This window comes from Opisthocomus hoazin, chromosome 1 (genome assembly GCF_030867145.1).
Source record: "Opisthocomus hoazin isolate bOpiHoa1 chromosome 1, bOpiHoa1.hap1, whole genome shotgun sequence".
Lineage (NCBI taxonomy): Eukaryota > Metazoa > Chordata > Aves > Opisthocomiformes > Opisthocomidae > Opisthocomus > Opisthocomus hoazin.
Window position 1 is genome coordinate 86,526,038 of NC_134414.1, and position 17,746 is coordinate 86,543,783.

The 17,746-nt window shown below is 40.1% G+C and overlaps 1 protein-coding gene across 4 annotated transcripts in view; it reads left to right on the forward strand.

Annotated features, from left to right (window-relative positions):
* The window catches only part of WWC3 (WWC family member 3), a 107,493-nt gene that overhangs the window by 23,531 nt on the left and 66,216 nt on the right, over positions 1-17,746 (forward strand). For all 4 annotated transcript variants that reach the window (XM_075428286.1, XM_075428295.1, XM_075428304.1 and 1 more), the window contains exon 2: positions 17,168-17,277. In XM_075428286.1, coding sequence (XP_075284401.1) covers positions 17,168-17,277 — 110 coding nt within the window. The remainder of the gene's footprint in view (positions 1-17,167; positions 17,278-17,746) is intronic.

Genomic DNA, 17,746 nt, shown 5'->3' on the forward strand with positions numbered 1-17,746 from the left:
GTTACTGTTCCTGGGGGCAACAGTACCAATGCCAAACAGTGGATATTCAGAGGTGCTTTTGAAGTTTTGGTTTTTCATTTGCTGTATACTTGATTTCCTCAGAAAAGAATCTGACTTTTTAAATAGGCTTTGTCCTTTCCCACAACTTTAGAAGGCTCTTTAAGATATGGATCCTGGTGCCTAAATGTACTCTTTCTAACAGAAATACTTGTGTGATGCGTATATAAGAGTTTTTTCATGTTTATTAAAGCTACATGGCCAAACATTAACACTTTCTAAAATGGCAGAGTTAAGGTCTGCCTTGTCATTACTGTGAAATTGACTTTATGTGGCTGCATTCTCGTCTTGTATGGGTGGGTTTTTTTGTCCTGTGTGTCCCCCTCCCCCCAAAGGAGTGAGGTTTAGTGTACCCATAGTACACTGCAAGTTGGATTAACAGCTTTTTATGAATAGTAGGAGATCTTGCTCACCTCTTGCCTCCTCTGCGTTGCCTTTTTTGCTCAGCTGATAGGAAAGTAAACTGATTCCATTCAGTAACTGTAGGAAAACCTCCAAAATACTACTTCCCCCTCCCCCATTACTTCTTTTGCAGTTCTAGTGAATTGAAGCATACCTACTACGAGCTTACTGTATGACCAGATGAGCGTCAGAAGTAGTAGTGCTGTTAAATGATGGGATGGTGCAGTGTAGGGTGGTAGAGGGGGACACGTTTGAAGACAACAGGGGTCTCTCCAGTTCGATGGTACCAAGCTATCAATCTAGCTTTCATTCAAAACTGCAGGTGTAGTTTATGGTATAGATGAAGCGGAGTGCAGAGGGGAGAGCAGAGCCATGTTCAGAGTCTCAGGACAGAGGGTTGTGGAGGATGGCATCGTTGGCTAGTCCCTTCTGTGCCCATCCTGCTGGTTAGGCTGTGGCCTGTTCACGCTGCTCCCAGCCAGTCCCTTCTGCTCCAGCTCTGCTGTTAGTCCTGCTCCCTGAGCTTGTTCTCCTTCTCTGTCTGTGCTTCCCTGCACTGTTTATTGCTTTCTGGTTGGCACCTCCTCTTCTTCCAGCACTGGTTCCCAGGCTCCTCATCCTTCTGTGTCACGGTGTGCCCGCCTCCTTCTTTTCCTCCGTGGTGTTCAGGTGCTAACAGGGATTCCGTTGAGACTGAAAGGAGAAACTGGCTTCCTTGTCTCTTTTCCCGGAATATAAGGAGCAGGGTTGTACTGGGAATGTTTTTCTGGAGCTGCTCCATGTAGCTGGAGAAGCCTCGTGATGTCCTGGCACACTGAGGTTCGGTGGGTGTGTAGGCAGGAGAGGTACTGGGAAGCTGGTGCGTGTTCGTTGTAGATTAAATCTGCAATGAACAGGGCTTCTGTACTTCACAGAGTTATGCTGAGTACATGCAATAGCATTCCCCCTCTTCCACTTCCGTGTGCCTTGGCCAAACTTGAACGTTTTTCCATGGAGATAGTAGGAGACCTAAAAAATTCCAGTCCTGTTGTTAGTAGCACTAGATTATCTGGGAGATTGCGGTAGGAATTCTAGCACAGGAGTGGGGAGGGGTGGCATTTTTCCTCTGCTTCATTGTTTCAGAGGGCTGAGCTGTTTTAATTCACTGTTCTCACAAGAGATGAGAAGGAGGCACACCCTCAGGAGGGAGAACTTCAGCCAGAACGGCTTCAGTCTAGCAGAATTAGAAGCAATTGAAAAATTGCCTAATGAGGCAAAGCCTAACGAAGCAGACCAGACTTCCTAATGAATGAATGGCTCAGCGTTATAGTAATGTGTAGCTGATACAACTTTATACTACAGCAGTATTTGGATACCTGCTACATTTTGTTTGTTGATATGCAATACTTCCAGATAAACAGTTAAGATACTCTGAGATGTACATCTTTTTCAATATAAACAAACACTGCTCTTACCACTATGGAAAATATGCTCTAGGTCAACCACGAGATGTTGGGCTAGATGCAAGAATTACCAGATGAAGTTTTGTGGCCTATATTATGCAGGAGGTCAATTAGATGATGACAGTGGTTCCTTCTGACCTTAAAATATGGACCTGGACAGCTGGGGCCGCTCTGTGCTGCCGTGGTGGAGGTCAGAGCCTTCCTGCGGCTCCGACTTCCTCGAAGGCTCAGGGCCGGGAGGAAGGGAGCTGAAGCTGGCTTTCTGTGGCTCCGCAGCTCTCCTTCCTCGTGCTGGAGCTGCTCTTGGGTATGGGGAATTGAGCGCTGTGCACTGAAAATATCTACGTTTGCTAACTGCAAAGGAATGCGTAAATATAGAGAAATATGCAAGTACAGAGGATTACCCCAAAATACGTTATTATGTGGTGCGAGGGGCCTTTGATTGAGCAATATCCAAAGGGAAACTTTGGAAGAGAGACCTACAGCTTCTAGGGGGACTTTTCATTTACAAATGATAGTAATAATGAAACCACAGAAGTCGGTTTCCTGAGTTGCTGTAAATGGAAGCGTGTTTTTAACACTCCTTCTTTTCTAACACAAATGTAGGAAGCTGGCAAAGGAGCTAATTTCAGTGCTCTAGAAAAGTTTAACGTGAAATAATCTAAGGAAACGGAAGCCTCTATTTTTAACCTTCTCTGTCATGGGAGATGGGGAGAAAGAAGAGGAGGCCATCTACTGTTGAAGTCTCTTTAGTATGTTTCTATAAATTTAATCTAATTTCCATTGCTGTTTTAGTGAAGAGGTACTTGTGGATGTTCAGTTATGTTCAAATTAAGGTCAGTGTAGGTTTGACGACATGGTGTGTCTTCTATAATTGTGCTTTGTGTCTGTTTGATTTATTTTTTTACTTTTTTTTGATAGATCTGAAAATTTGTACTGAACATTTGAAAAAATACATGTGCTGACTTACTCTGATTTAGTTTCTTATGCTGAAAATGATTTTTACTAGTACTAAATATTCTTTACATTGGGTTTGAGCAGGTTGTCTTAAGATTTTTTTTTTTCTTATTGCACTATTTCTATTCATAAAAAGTACATTGTCTGGCTGGGTTTCTCTGGATTTTTCACAAAATATTTTTCCTCTATTTTAGCAAAAGCGTGACAGTGAAATTATGAGTAATTCCTCACATTATTTACTTGGAAGTGCTTTATTGGTTTAACTTGAAGCTTAAATATAATGTATTGCACAACTACTGGCAACCATAGAAGTAGTAACATCAAACTTCATAACTTCAATGTCTGAAAAAATTTTGGCTGAACTTAAATCTGTAAAACTGTCTTTTTCTTTATGATATATTAGTAAATTACTAATATGGATTGGGGAATACACTGCATAAGTTTGCAAGGTCAGCATTGAGGACTGTAGGAGGCAAGTGTATCTGCAGAATGGTAATAATACTGTGGTAATTAAATATTGGGAAAACAGGGGCTAAGTTTTCCTAAAAGCTTGAAATTTACTGGCTGACAGGGAGGTTGACCTGGAGTGTGGAACCAGTGGTAAGATTTTAAGTACTTATTTTAGAGACTTCTCCCCCCAACACCTGCATTAACGTTATATTTTGTAGCTTACAGGAATTTGTATTTGTGACCGGTAAGTTGAGAATGGTGAGAATCAAAAGCTTAGCAATGACAAACTAACATGTTATAAAATGTGAATTTTAGAGTAAAGGCAAAGAGTGAGCTATGGAGAAGAAAATGTAGCAAGGCTGCAAATCATTGCAGAACCATTGCTTTTTTCTCTAGGTGGTTACTGGGCTTTAAAGAAATTACTTTCATTAGCAGGGGGGTGGGGATGGCATGGTGTTTCTCCAGTGGTATAAAAGAAGCAAAGATTTCAAGTAGATACAATTTGTTTTGTTAGATCTCCTGACATTTTTGGAAAAGAAAAAAAGACATGTTTTAAGCACAGTTTTATTTTATTCTATTTTTAGACCACTTTTAATACGTTAAAGGTAACCATTAACTGTTTTTGTAATACTAGTTAAAATATGGTTTACTGGAGCTTTTAAAGAAGTAGATAGATTGAGGATGTCTTTGTGTGTATGCTGATGTATACAGCATTCACTAATGACTTGTCCATCACCACTTCTAGGCAGCTGAAACATGCGTCCATATGTGCTTGACTAAGGGTCTCTAACTCCTGGAAGAGCAGAAAAACCTTAAATAATGAGGTGACTGCCATAGATCACTGCTTGCAAGAAATGGAGTCTGAAACCAAAAGCATCAAAGATCCTGTCAACATATTTCCACTTCAGTTGCTTAGAGCTAAGTCGAGCTTAGTAACTCCTAGGGCAAGTTATTGAAACGGTGCCCTTGGATCGTGTGAGTTTGTGTCCCATTAGTTGCGCTCTTTCACTCCCACATAAAGTATGGCTTTATTAACGTAGCTCAGAAACTTAAGAGGAGGAGCGGTCTGGAAAGCCTGCCTTGCAGATCAGCAGCATAGTTTGGGCAGGGGGCTGCTGGAGCACAGTCTAATGCCCTCTCTCACAGGCTTCCCTCGGTGCCTGTGGGTGCCCACTCCACTGAGGGGGGCTTGGGGCCAGGGCTGTGGCCTTCTACAAGGCAAAATTTCTGTGCTTTACAGGCAGAGTCGGTGCATGACAGTGCCGTAGCACATTAGAAGACGTTATACAGAAATGGTAGAAGAGTCCATAAAACTTCCAGGAATGTGATAATCGAACACGTCTGAGAAATGCCATATGTGATACTTTCAGGAAAAATACAGGCCCAGTAGAACCAAGTGGGCTGGAAGAGAAGGAGCAGCAAAGCTCTTTGGAAAGGTTAAATGGGAAATTCTTGACTTGAATTTCTAATATTAGCTGGCAGTGTAGACTTTTCTGGGTGTGAGGCGTTTGTTTACTGTTTTACCTCACAGTTTGTTTTTAATAGGATGTATGTGAAGTTGTGGTATGCATATTCTTTTGGCACTTATCTGCACATCACTTTGTTCCGAGACTTGAAAAGAATGGTCTCTTGAATATATATTTTTCCAACCATTGTTTTATACTCAGTCCAGTTGCATTTACTTTTTCCTCCCATTGTTTGTCACTTTCTGCTTTATTTCTGTAGAAGTGGTTGCTGGTAAATTTTAACACGTTTTCTCTTTTTTTTTAGTATCATTCAGTAATACTTTTTTGTTCAAATAGTTTAATGAAATTAATTTCAGTAAAATTTGGTTGTATATACTCAAGTATAGTACAGGACTGGGGTTTAAAATATTTATATGTTTGAAATATTTAAAACTGTATATACAGTATAGTATAGCAGGACTGGGGTTTAAAATATTTTGAAACATAAAAATTACTGAAATTTTCAGTGATAGTACTGAGCTTGTTTGTGCACATGGATGTGACAGATGTCTATTTCTAATCTTGTTAAACTTCAGTTTACCTCTAGAGGAACACTAGTAGTTAAGTGTAGTTTGGCTGTGGCCTATTCTAAAACACTGTTTCTTCAGACTACAGAAGTATAAAATCCCTTTAGCATCATGTTCATTGGCATGTCTTCTAGCATGGTGTGCCTTCTCAGTGTAAGAGAAGGCTTTTCTTTAGTTAATAAGCAGTTGTAGACCACATCAGGATGTAATTGCGTATATACCTCAAGATTCTGGTGTTAACCTTTGTATGTCTTAACTTCTTGCCTTCTAGTCAGCCCAAAGATAATCAGTTAACCCAAGATTCTCAGTTTTGCTGACCGAGACTTGTCTAAAGTGATTTAAAGCTATAATCTGGTCATAAAAGTGTTTTACAGTGCTTTCTTTGTTGAGAAGTGTTTAAGTTAAGCCTCTGTCATTTGACACTGTAAAAGTATTTGGACAATCAATAAATCAAGTGTGTGTATATGTATATACACATACATACAAATATATATTTATTTATTTCCAATCTGTCTGGTTGGTAAAGAAGAATTAAAATTTAAACTGGGGGGGGGGGCTTCAGCACTGCGGAGCCAACCGTTACAAATGTACAGAAACTTGGATTACTGGTAGTTGTTCGAACATTTTAGAAAAATCTCTGGCACAATGTTTGGGATAATCAGATAGATTCAACATGTTGAAGAAAAGTTTAGTCTAGCAAGGGCAGACTTAAGGGTAACAAACTAGTCAGCAAATGCTGACAATCTTTCTCGATATAGGACACGTGAGGTTAGTGAGAGAAGATGGTAAGGTAAGTGTGGTAAGACAGTTTTGAACATCTTTACGCTTTTGCTTCTGTACTACTCAAGTTAGCCAAGATACCTTAATAAACTAGTAGTGAAGGAAGCAATGTAATAGTGAGGATGTGCTAATCTTTTTTGATGCAAACTTGAAGTGATACTGCAAGATCTGCAGGAAGTATTCCACTCCATGATAGTGTCTTGCAGCATTTAGGACCATTTTAGTTACTTGTTATTGACACATAACACTTCTTTTGATGCCTCCTTTTCTAACACGTGGAACTTCATTGGCTTGAATTTGGAGTTTTATGTCCCATTTTGTTTCTCCTTGTCTGCTGTGGACCTCCTTTTTCCCATCTGTTTCATTTTCTTCCTGCTTTGAACTCCTCCCATTATTCTTGTTCATGTGGGGCTACAAGGATGATGAGGGGACTGGAACATCTCTGCTACGAGGAGAGGCTGAGGGAGCTGGGCTTGTTCAGCCTGAAGAAGAGAAGGCTGCGAGGGGACCTAATAAATGCTTATAAATATCTGAAGGGTGGGTGTCAGGAGGATGGGGCCAAGCTCTTTTCAGTGGTGCCCAGTGACAGGACAAGGGGCAATGGGCACAAACTGAGGCACAGGAAGTTCCGTCTGAACATGAGGAGGAACTTCTTCCCTCTGAGGGTGACAGAGCACTGGCACAGGCTGCCCAGGGAGGTTGTGGAGTCTCCTTCTCTGGAGATATTCAAGACCCGCCTGGACAAGGTCCTGTGCAGCCTGCTGTAGGTGATCCTGCTTCGGCAGGGGGGTTGGACTACATGACCCCCAGAGGTCCCTTCCAACCCCTACTATTCTGTGATTCTGTGTGAAGGGCTTATTATTAAGAACTTGCTGGTAAGGTCTTGCAGATGCACATTTTCACTCTTGCTCAGCTGACTTAGATTAGGAAAGTACAGGTGTTTCCTCCTTATCTGGTAGCTGCATACAGAAGTTGTGACCAGCAGTCTGAAGAGAACAATTTTGTGTGTGTGTATGCATGCATTTCACTTACACACAAGCACATACATATACAGTCTTCTGTGTAACGGTGTAGCAACTCGTCCCCTCTCCCAGTGACTCTTCTACAAAGGTTTAGTTAACTGGTGGGCAGGATTGTGCCAAAGTAAGGTAGTCAGAAATTTGAGTTCGCAGACCAAAAGAGTCATTGTAAAACTAAGGATTAAAGTGCCAAGCAGTTGACTGAACTGAACCTAGAAATAGGCTTTAGTACGTACTGAGCACATGGAAATCCAAAAGCAGTGTGACTTGCTCTTCTCCAGCAGAAAGTTGCGGAGTTGTGGTTTGCAGGGTGGAAGAAATGGAGATAATCTTCAGGGCTGTCCTGTACTAACTCGGACCTCAATTACCAATAGCATGTAGTTGGAAAACACTGTTACAGAAATTGGTGAGAAAGTTATACACGTTGATTCAGAATCAGTGAAACTAGAAAACTAGAACACTGCTTTGCTTGCCCACTCTGAAGCTGTGCTGTGCCTGGACAGGTGTAGTGTCATGTTTGGCTTCTTACACAGATTGAAAAATTCAGCTTGCTTCTCATATTCTGACGTTTCCCATTAAATTTTCCTTTCAATTTACGCTTTTGATTTTTGTCTCTTTGGGTTGTGTGGGTTGCTTTTTTTTTTTTTTTTTTTTTAAGTCTCTCCCAGTATGCAAGTCCTTAAGAATGACTTGTAAATATTTAGAGATTTTGAGTAACAAAGGCAGCTTTATTAGGATTGGCGAAAGAAAAGTCGTAAATATCATTACTGAGAATCTAATTGCCCAAACTTGAAATCATCAAAACAAGAAATCTTCTAAAAATCAAGGTCCCTATATGGCTGTTCATCACTTTAGCATGTATACGTGGAAAGAATCTGACTTTTTTTTTTTCTATAGATAAAAGAAACGTGGCAGTTTTACAACCCTAGGGCAGTTTTGCAGTTTTACTGTTTCTAGCTAAGAACATATGCAACATGAAGGTCCATTTGACATTAGTTGAGCAGAACTGTAGTCTCCTAATTTTCCCTGCCTTAACTGTCTTATCTGCTGCATATTCCTGCTGTCCTCCTCTTACAGCTTATTCCCAGTTGCCATATGTAATTTTGTCTGTTTTCTGGTCTAGACGTCAAGTCACCTGCTGCCCAGACTGCCTTCCTTCAGCCAGCCCCTCCAGCGATTGCCTCTGCCCTGCCACTAAACTTAGGTGCTGGCTGGTGGCTTTGTACAGTTGCCTCTAACTTCGGGCTATCTGTGCATACACAAACAAAACACGTTTTAAAGCGCTCATGGACAGTCTCACTTAACCCCTCTGCCCCCATTTTTTGTTGTATATTCTCTGTAAAAAATAATAAGTAGTATAAACAAAAGCAGTTTTCTCAAAAGCGCTGTCTTTTAACCCGGCTGTGATTTTTGAAGAAGGAATTTTAGTCGTCTTGATGAAATGTGGGTATATTTTTCTGTAAGAATTTCCCATAATATTTGTGTCCTGGATTTGGATATGGATCGTAGCCGCTGTTAAGAAATGGGTAACTGCTTGGAAGACTTGGCTGCTTGTGTGGAACTGTTTCAGCAGTTCCTGAGCAGCCAGACAAGTCATGTGAGAGCTGCAATTGGATATAGCATTTTATTTTATGTTTCAACATACTAAGCCAGTATTTCTCAGCCGTTTTGGGAGTATGATAAAGGATAAAAACAAGTTTATATTATTCCTCTGTTGTTGCTTATTAGTTAATGCTTATTGTTTCTGTAATAGTGAACAGAAAGGAGGTTATAGAATCATAGAATAGTTTGGGTTGGAAGGGACCTTCAAAGGTCATCTAGTCCAACCCCCTGCAATGAGCAGGGACATCTTCAACTAGATCAGGTTGCTCAAAGCAGTGTCCAGCCTGACCTTGAATATTTCCAGGGATGGGGCATCTACCACCTCTATGGGCAACTTGGTCCAATGTTTCACCACCTTTATCGTAAAGAAAAGTCTCCCTTATATCCAGTCTAAATCTACGGTCTTTCAGTTTAAAGCCATTATGCCTTGTCCTGTTGCAACAGGCCCTGCTAAAGAGTTTGCCCCCATCTTTCATGTAGGCCCCCTTTAAGTACTTGAAGGCTGCAGTAAGGTCTCCTCAGAGCCTTCTCTTTCCCAGGCTGAACAGCCCCAACTCTCTCAGCCTTTCCTCTTAGTAGACGTGCTCCATCCCTCTGATCATTTTTGTGGCCCTCCTCTGGACCTGCTCTAGCAGCTCCATGTTTTTGCTGTGCTGAGGGCTCCAGAGAGTGGGACGCAGGACTGCAGGTGAGGTCTCACCAGAGCGGAGCAGAGGGGCAGAATCACCTCCCTCGACCTGCTGGCCACGCTGCTTTCGATGCAGCCCAGGATACGGTTGGCCTTCTGGTCTGCGAGCGCACACTGCTGGGTCGTGTTGCGCTTCTCATGAGCAAGCATTCCCAAGTCCTTCCCCTCAGGGCGGCTCTCAATCCCTTCGTCCCCCAGCCTGTATTGATACCGGGGCTTGCCCCAACTGAGGTGCAGTACCCCCACTTCTCCAGCTTGTCCAGGTCCCTCTGGATGGCATCCCATCCCTCAGGCGTGTTAGCCGCACCACTCAGCTTGGTGTCGTCAGCAAACTTGCTGAGGGTGCACTCAATCCCACTGTCTGTGTCACTGATAAAGATATTAAACAGTACTGGTCCCAGTATGGACCCCTGATGCACACCACTTGTTACCGATCTCCATCTGGACACTAAGCCATTGAGGGAGTCCTTGGGTACATTTATGTAGGTGTTTGAAGTAGGCAATATAAACTGTTACTTCTTCTAAGTTAACAAATCATACAGGCCATCTCCTCTTCATACAGATAGCTGCCTTTGCATCACAAAATGTAACTGTTCAGGGTTTTCATGGCCACCTGCCCTATTTAGCATTATATGTAGCAGAGAATGTGTTATGTATGATCAACAGTTTTTATCTCATATATCTATAATACCCTGCTCATCAGAAAAGTGTTGGTGAGGTTTAAAAACAAATGTGAAGGGACTGCCTAGAATGAAAAAGTGAATTCTTTTTGTTTTGGAGTCAAAGGATTCAATGTAGTGCACAACACAAGGCATGATGATCTGAAATGCTGTATGAAACAAAATAGTTTTGTTCAGGTTTAGGGTGCCAAAACAGTATTCATGCTGTTATTTCCATTTTTCATGAATGATTTCCTTCGGCACAAGGTCACAAAAGTAGTAGATGGCTGATACCACTTACTTTTTTTGGTCCACATAAGCTTGGGTGGCTGTAAAACAAGGGCATTTATGGACTGAGGAATAGGATGGGTGGTGAAGTTAACATCTGTGCTGCCCGGTGGCACAGATGTTAGAGCTGCTTTCTTACCCAGCTCCTGAAGCACTGTAGCTTACAGAGTGAGGTTAAAAGGAACTGCCAACAGCTTGTTTGCCACTCTGTGAACAGTGGCAAACCAGGCTCAGGAGGTGGTGATCGGCAAATAACTCAAATATTTGTGGGAGTGACATGCTTGTCAGCTGTCTCAGCATAGGTTGTCCAGGTTTGTAATACCATGTGTTGAAGGCAGTTAACGATTGTTTCCAATCCGATTGTTTTTAAAAAAAAAAAAAAAAAAAAAAAGAAAAAATCATCTAATAATAAGCACACATTTTTCTCCACACATAAAGATGTTGATTCATTTCTGTAGCTGACTGGTATCATCCTGTGCCTTCTGTTTTGCACATTGTTGTATGCTATGTTGGCTTACGTTACTGTAATTGAACCAAATACACTGATGTGACACTTTCAGCACTCTTTCATGTGCTTATTTGCAGTTGTTTCAAAAAAAGAATGAAAATTATTGCAAAAAACAGTATGATCTTAAAAAGACTGAATTTCAAGTGACCTTTAGAAAAACTGCTGCTGTTACTTCCTTGCTGTAGGGTAGCGTTTTATTTCTAAGAGAAATGCATCCCAGTGATGACTCTGAATACAAGTTACCTTCTTAAAGTCCTTGTCCTGAGCACAGAATCTCATTTGTGCAAGTTTCTGACTGGCCATCTGTACTGTGGATTTATTTTAATGAAGGATTGAGTAGATGTTCAGTAAGTTATTTTATTCAGAACTCAAGGTTAAATTGTGCAGTAAAATGAACATATATCGTTTGGACTAAGGAATAAGTTCTAGGGGATTTTTATCTTGAAAAGATATGTATAGTTTGGTGAACTTTTCACTAAGCAGTCAGTATGTAATTTAACAAATGTCATTTCAAAAACCAGCTCGTTTTTATGACTTGGTTACTTGAGGAGAGCCGAGTCCGTGACAGAGGAGGGACAGCGAGGAAAACCATGGTGCACTCGTCCCGAGTGCTGTAACAGGGGATTGCTCCGCTGCCTGGGCCTGAGCTGCGGCAGCGGAGGGTGTCCATGAAGGGCCTCCAGGACTGCAGCATGGCTTTTAAAAACAAAATAACAACCACCCTCCCATCGTCCCTCTCGGCATAAACAGCTCTTCTTGCCCCTGTCTGTGAAACAACAACAAAAAAAATCATCTTCCATTCCTGCTCAATTTCTTGGGGTTTTTTTCCTGTGTCGTTGGGGAGAATAAGAGCCACAAGACAAGAGAATTAGTTGAATTTATAACAATGGCTGTAATAGAAGTTCATATTTGAAAGAAGGTGAGGAAAAAATGTCTGGTCGAAAGCTTTTAAGTGTGTGCGTGACTTCTCATTTTGCCTTCTCTCTTTCTTGCCTTGTGACACTTCAGTAGTATTCTTGTATATTTTATATATATATAGCATAATACTTCAGTTTGGATTAACTATTGAGAGATTTATCAGAATGTTTAATTCTTTTCTAGTTATACTGTTACTCATTTTTAAATTGCCTGGTGTTTTTCAGATCCATAACGTGGATGAATACAGTTTCCTAGCCTGTAATTCGCATTTGTTAGGTAAGACCATCTATCCCACTAGATGGCTATTCAGACTGAGATCAGATTTAAGAGAACGTTGCTCCTAGTTGTCTGGTGAGGCGTATCAAGTTTATTAGACATTTTCTACCTCTACTGTGGGACCTGTCCAAAATTGGGAACAAAAATTAAAGTGGTATTGGCCGTTGCTGTTCTTTCATCCTTTCCTCCGTCTGCCCTACAAACGGTGGCTTTTCTTCAGAACTTGCCGGTTCTTTTTCATAGCTAGCCCTCGTGGTTACTGCTTTCCTCTTAATCTGGGCCCATTTTGGGATGTAATTTAGACATCTAGATGTCATCTGAGAGATGGTAGCTAGTTTGCAGCAGTGTTTCTACTTTGGAAACACCTTTTTGATTTCCTGTCCGAGATCTTGCAAAAGCAGGCTCTGTTTGTCTTAATTTAGTTCTTCCCAGGGGAAGTTTTGCTCAATTAGACCTAGGGATTTCAAGCAGCCGGAGCCCTCTGATATGGCATCAGGGCCATGGGAGGACTGAGGATCCTATCTAATACTTTCTGATGCTTTGTGTTTTTAGTGATCTAGTTCTGTTTTTGAAAATCCCTGACAATGAAATTGCTGCCCCTTGCTGTTGGTCAAACTGTGTTTTGGAGAGTTGAAGTATGCCTTTTCTTTGAACCCAGAAATGTTCCTTTGTTATTTGAAGGCTGAAGTTTTCTCTGTTTTTTTAGGGGGAGCTGAAATTAGATTCTGTTAACAAAGTATACTAAAGCTGAGAGCAGTTTTGCAAGAATTTGTCTAAAATGGTATTTAGCCATTGCCTTTTGCTGTCTTCTCTCTTTCCCACCCACTCCCCACCATGAACCAATGTATTCAGGAAATATCTGTTGCTGCTGCACATTCAGAAAGCTGTAGTAATGTATTTTGGAATCCTTCTGTGTATGGGTAGTAGATAAAGATACAACATAAGTATGCAAGCAGGAGGAAGAACACTTCTTAGTCAGAAACGGTTGCATTCAACTATTAGGTTTTATTTTGTGTTTGATTTCTGTATTCTGTTTGGCTTGATAACTGATGCAGAGAAAATATTAATAAAACTTGGGTTTTCAGATATGTCTGTGATACTGCATGGAAATACCGGACTTCCATTTCTTCTTAACGAAAACATTTAATCTGGGCAGAGTTAGAGCTGACAGTTCCAAGGTGCATGACAATGCTCAAAGATTTTTCTCTCAGCTTGGTTTGCAGGATTTGGGTTATAGAAGCCTTCTTGTGTGTTTCCATATTTGCTTTGAAGGATTTCAGAGACATGAAAGATTGGGTGCCTAGTGACTGAAGAGCACCATTACTTCTGGAAAGGATAAACGTTTCAAGATAATGACGAATCAGCAAATCAATTAATCTGAAGTTATGGTTGGCTCTTTGATATATGCAAAATTGACCCCTGTGGATGACTGTCACTTTTACCTGGGCTGTAGATCAGTGGCCGCAACCAGTTAATGTTGTAAATTGGTCCCAGAGCAATTCTGTCTTCAGCTGGAAGTTCAGAACCTTCTTATTATTGTCTGTAAGTTGTCGTGGGGGTGAGAGGAAATGATCACTGGTGACAGATAAAATGCCTTAGTTTGTTTCTTTACTACTGTGAATAGCATAGTCAGGGCAGCCCTCATTAGTTTTTTGTTTAATTAAAGATGGCAGCATTTTTGTTCTGTCTTTGTCTGTCTTTATAATGCTTCAAAGAGTCTTTGTCTTTATTTTAATACTTTGAAACGTTTTAACAGATGTGCTTGTACCTCCTACAATTCTTTATATAGAAGCAGAAAAGACCTGTCCTATTTTACAGCACTCAAGCTAATCAAAACAAAACAAAACAGAGGGTAAAGCAGTATTTGCAGAAGATGCATAATTTCAACAGTCTAGTGCTGTAATTTGTGGCTGACCTCCAATATCCATATCTGTATCTGTTCCATTTTGTCTTTGTTACACTGGAAGCCCTTAGTTTGCTGAACTGGAAAAAAGCTAATCTTGTCCTTAGAGTTGTGCTAGTTTAACCAGAAATATATTTTTTCAGAAGACTTGGTTAAACCAGTGCAAAACACAGGGAGAACTTCCAATTCTTAGTTTGAGGTTTGCATGTTTTGACCCAGATGAATTGAATGAAGAAGGTTCAAGCTACATAGATATAAATGTGACTGGATTGAGAATCAGTGTGAAGCTATGCTTTGTCTGAGGGGAATCCAGTTTGGAACAACTTTGAATATCATAGAATCACAGAATGGTAAGGGTTGGAAGAGACCTTATAGGTCATCCAGTTCCAACCCCCCTGCCATGAGCAGGGACACCTCCCACCAGACCAGGTTGCTCAAGGCCCTGTCCAACCTGGCCTTGAACACTGCCAGGGAGGGGGCAGCCACAGCTTCTCTGGGCAACCTGTGCCAGTGCCTCACCGCCCTCACAGGAAAGAATTTCTTCCTTATATCTCATCTAAACCTACCCTCTTTCAGTCTAAAGCCATGGCCCCTTGTCCTGTCGCTACAGGCCCTTGTAAAAGTCCCTCTCCAGCTTTCTTGCAGCCCTCCTTCAGGTACTAGAAGGCTGCTATAAGGTCTCCCCGGAGCCTTCTCTTCTCCAGGCTGAACAGCCCCAACTCTGTCAGCCTTTCTTCATGGGAGAGGTGTTCCATCCCTCTGATTGTTACATGTGTTTTAAAATATATAAAATAAATAAAATACTAAAATATGGTTTAAAATGAACAACATTAAGTTAATAATGGCCTGAATATCTGGAAGACAGGTTTTTAAGTGTTCTTTTTCTTACAAGATTTCTTTCAAAACCATTCATTAAACTGTTGATGCATGCTATATAACGTTGGAATGAAAACCGGTTAGACCAGATGACTTGGCTTTTTTCAGTCTCTCGTTTCCAGAAAGTGATCATTGTCCATGTTGGAAGTCTGAGCCCTGGTGGGATCACAGAGAATACAGAATTAAAGTTCTTGAGTGTGAAAGGTTAGAGTATCATGTGCAGGTTTTATTTATGAATAAGAGGTGAGGATGTGTTTGTATAACAGGCAAGCATGTCTCATAACTCATTCCAAAGAAAATCTTGTCTATAGTGTGGTAATTTAGGAGCCGATGTCTAGACTACTTCGAGAAACTGTAAACATGATGTCTTCAGAACAAAACCATGAGAGTCAAAGAAAAATGCTGCACATTGTATTTTTAATATTTGACTGAATTCCAGGGAGATCAGAATTATTTTGGCAATATTTGGTCTGCCTGACTGCTAGATGAATTACTGAAAGAATGCATATGCCAGTCCACAGTAACGTTTTCTTTTTTGAATACAACAGCTTTGGATTTGCATGATTACATGATGTAAACTGTGTATTTGTCAATAATGGAAAGTTTTTACTTTAAACAGTTGTGCACAATTTTATGTACATCTTCATCTTATTAAACTGTTTATACGTATTTGAGAATCCGTAGCATATGATCAAACTTTTTATTATTTCACCTAAATAACTTGATCTTTGTACTCGTGTAGAGAGCTGGTCAAACATTACGTTTAAGCTAGTGAGGATTTTTGGTTTTTATTCTACTACAGTTAATTTTGAACACTTTAATCTCAAGAATATCAAAACAGTTTTAGGAGGCAGGTAAATGCAGTTTTTCTGTTTGCTGTGTGCGAAGCTACATATTTTTTGTTAGTAGTTGAATAGTGTGCTTACTGTACCATTGGAATAGGTAGAATGTAGCCATAGCAGTATTTCCATCATTTGAAGTCTTTACTATTGGATTCTTCTGGTTGGTTTTGTTTTGGGGTGGGGAAGGACTTCTAGTTCAAGGACAGACATGCTTTAGTTTAGACAAAGTTACTGTTTTATACAGGTGTTATCAGATGAAGTGCAATTACCAGTCCCAATGATCTCTAGTCTGCAGTGTATTTGTAGGCATAGTCCAAATCTCATGTCAGGAAACCTTATTTGGGTATTATAACATAAAAGTGGAATTTCCATTTTACACCAAACAGTATTGTCCCATAGGTTATGCTGAGCTTAAGTCAGTCCCTAAATTAATGCATGTATTAAACTTAGAATGATGACAGCTTCGCAAAGATATTAGAAATGCCTCAACAAATTGATGTTGAATGTGTTGGATCTATATCCCGTGTATAATTGAAATTACTATATTAATAGCTTTTCTGTAAAGAGATTTTGTGGCAGCTTTTGGAGGAAAACGTTATCTTAGAGTTTAAGTAGTAATTGGAATGATGATTTGGGAAATAGATGTTTTCAACTGAATGTTAAGGATTTTTTTTATTCGCATCATTTGTTCTTCCTGTTTTTTTTATACACCTCGATGTTCTAGAACAGTGTTGATTTGGAGTCGTTCTGTAGAATTTGTAATGCAATATTTTCAACATTCCCATCAATACTGAAATTGCTGGTTTGGTTTTTTTACCCACTGGTCTATCAAGAATTTGCCTGGCAAGGAATGTGCCATTTTAAGCCGCTAGATAGTAGTGCTGTTACTTATGAGTTACTATTTTTGCTCTAACGGCTTCAGAATTCTTTAGAGACATTTGTTTGTCTCTCTTCTTTTTGAGGGAGAGGAAGTAATTTGCATGGGTCTGGACCAAAAGACCCGACCTTAACAGTTGGAAATGTATAGCTGAAAAGAGGAGAAATCTGTTATGTAGTGCTTTCTTAAATTTTATTTCATTTTTTAAGGACAAACAATTATACTGCTTTGACACCTTGAAGAAGTTAAGGCCTCTAAAGCTTCTAGTAATTTTTAGCAGTGGTGAGCTCCAGCTTGATTTCTTTGCAATATGGGAGAAAAACGAGCAGGACTGCATGCCATTGTAGTTAAACTGTTAAACGTAGAAACTTGAAGGGAGAAGCTTGTTTTACCTGTTTGGGGAGTATCTGTCAGCATATTTAAATGAAATTTTATTTTGAAACTGTGTGTTTGTAATTATTAGCACATTCCTAAGTAGCATAACTAGTTTGTGATCAAATGGTGGAGGTATACTCAAAACATGTAATAACATTCGTTGCACTGTAAACTCTGCAGCTTTTGTATTTATTTGTGTTATTTTTGTTTTTACAGGATTACAAAGCCATTGACATTTGCTGACTGTGTTGGTGATGAGCTTCCTTTAGGATGGGAAACTGTTTACGATCAACAGATTGGAGTTTATTATATGGACCACATAAATCGTGAGTAGATGTATGATTGTTTTGAGGAATCCTAGCAAGCTAATGTTAACTGGTGGCACTAACTTTGTTTCCAGTACCATTTAAGCACCTCATGCTACAGTGAGAAAATGTATGCAAGTGATTTCTTGCCGTATCTGTTCTCTCATCTTTCAAATGGGGGGGCACAATCCTTCTTCCATTTGTTAACACTTTTACAACTTGTGATTGAGCTATAGTGAGTAAAACTATTTTGTTTTGATTTTTCATACTGAGGTGTATCAGTAATTTTGTTGTTGCTTTTCGTCATATGTCAGTTATGAAATTTTCCTCCTGTACTCTTGTATTTCCTATTTTTCCAGCCATCCATAGTTCACTCTTCCATCTTGAAAGACAAAATACATTCTAAGAGAGGAGTGCTAATTTTTAATTAGAAGCACTATGAAATACAATAATGTCAGCCTCTCTTAAGCAATGTGTGTTTTATGCTTTA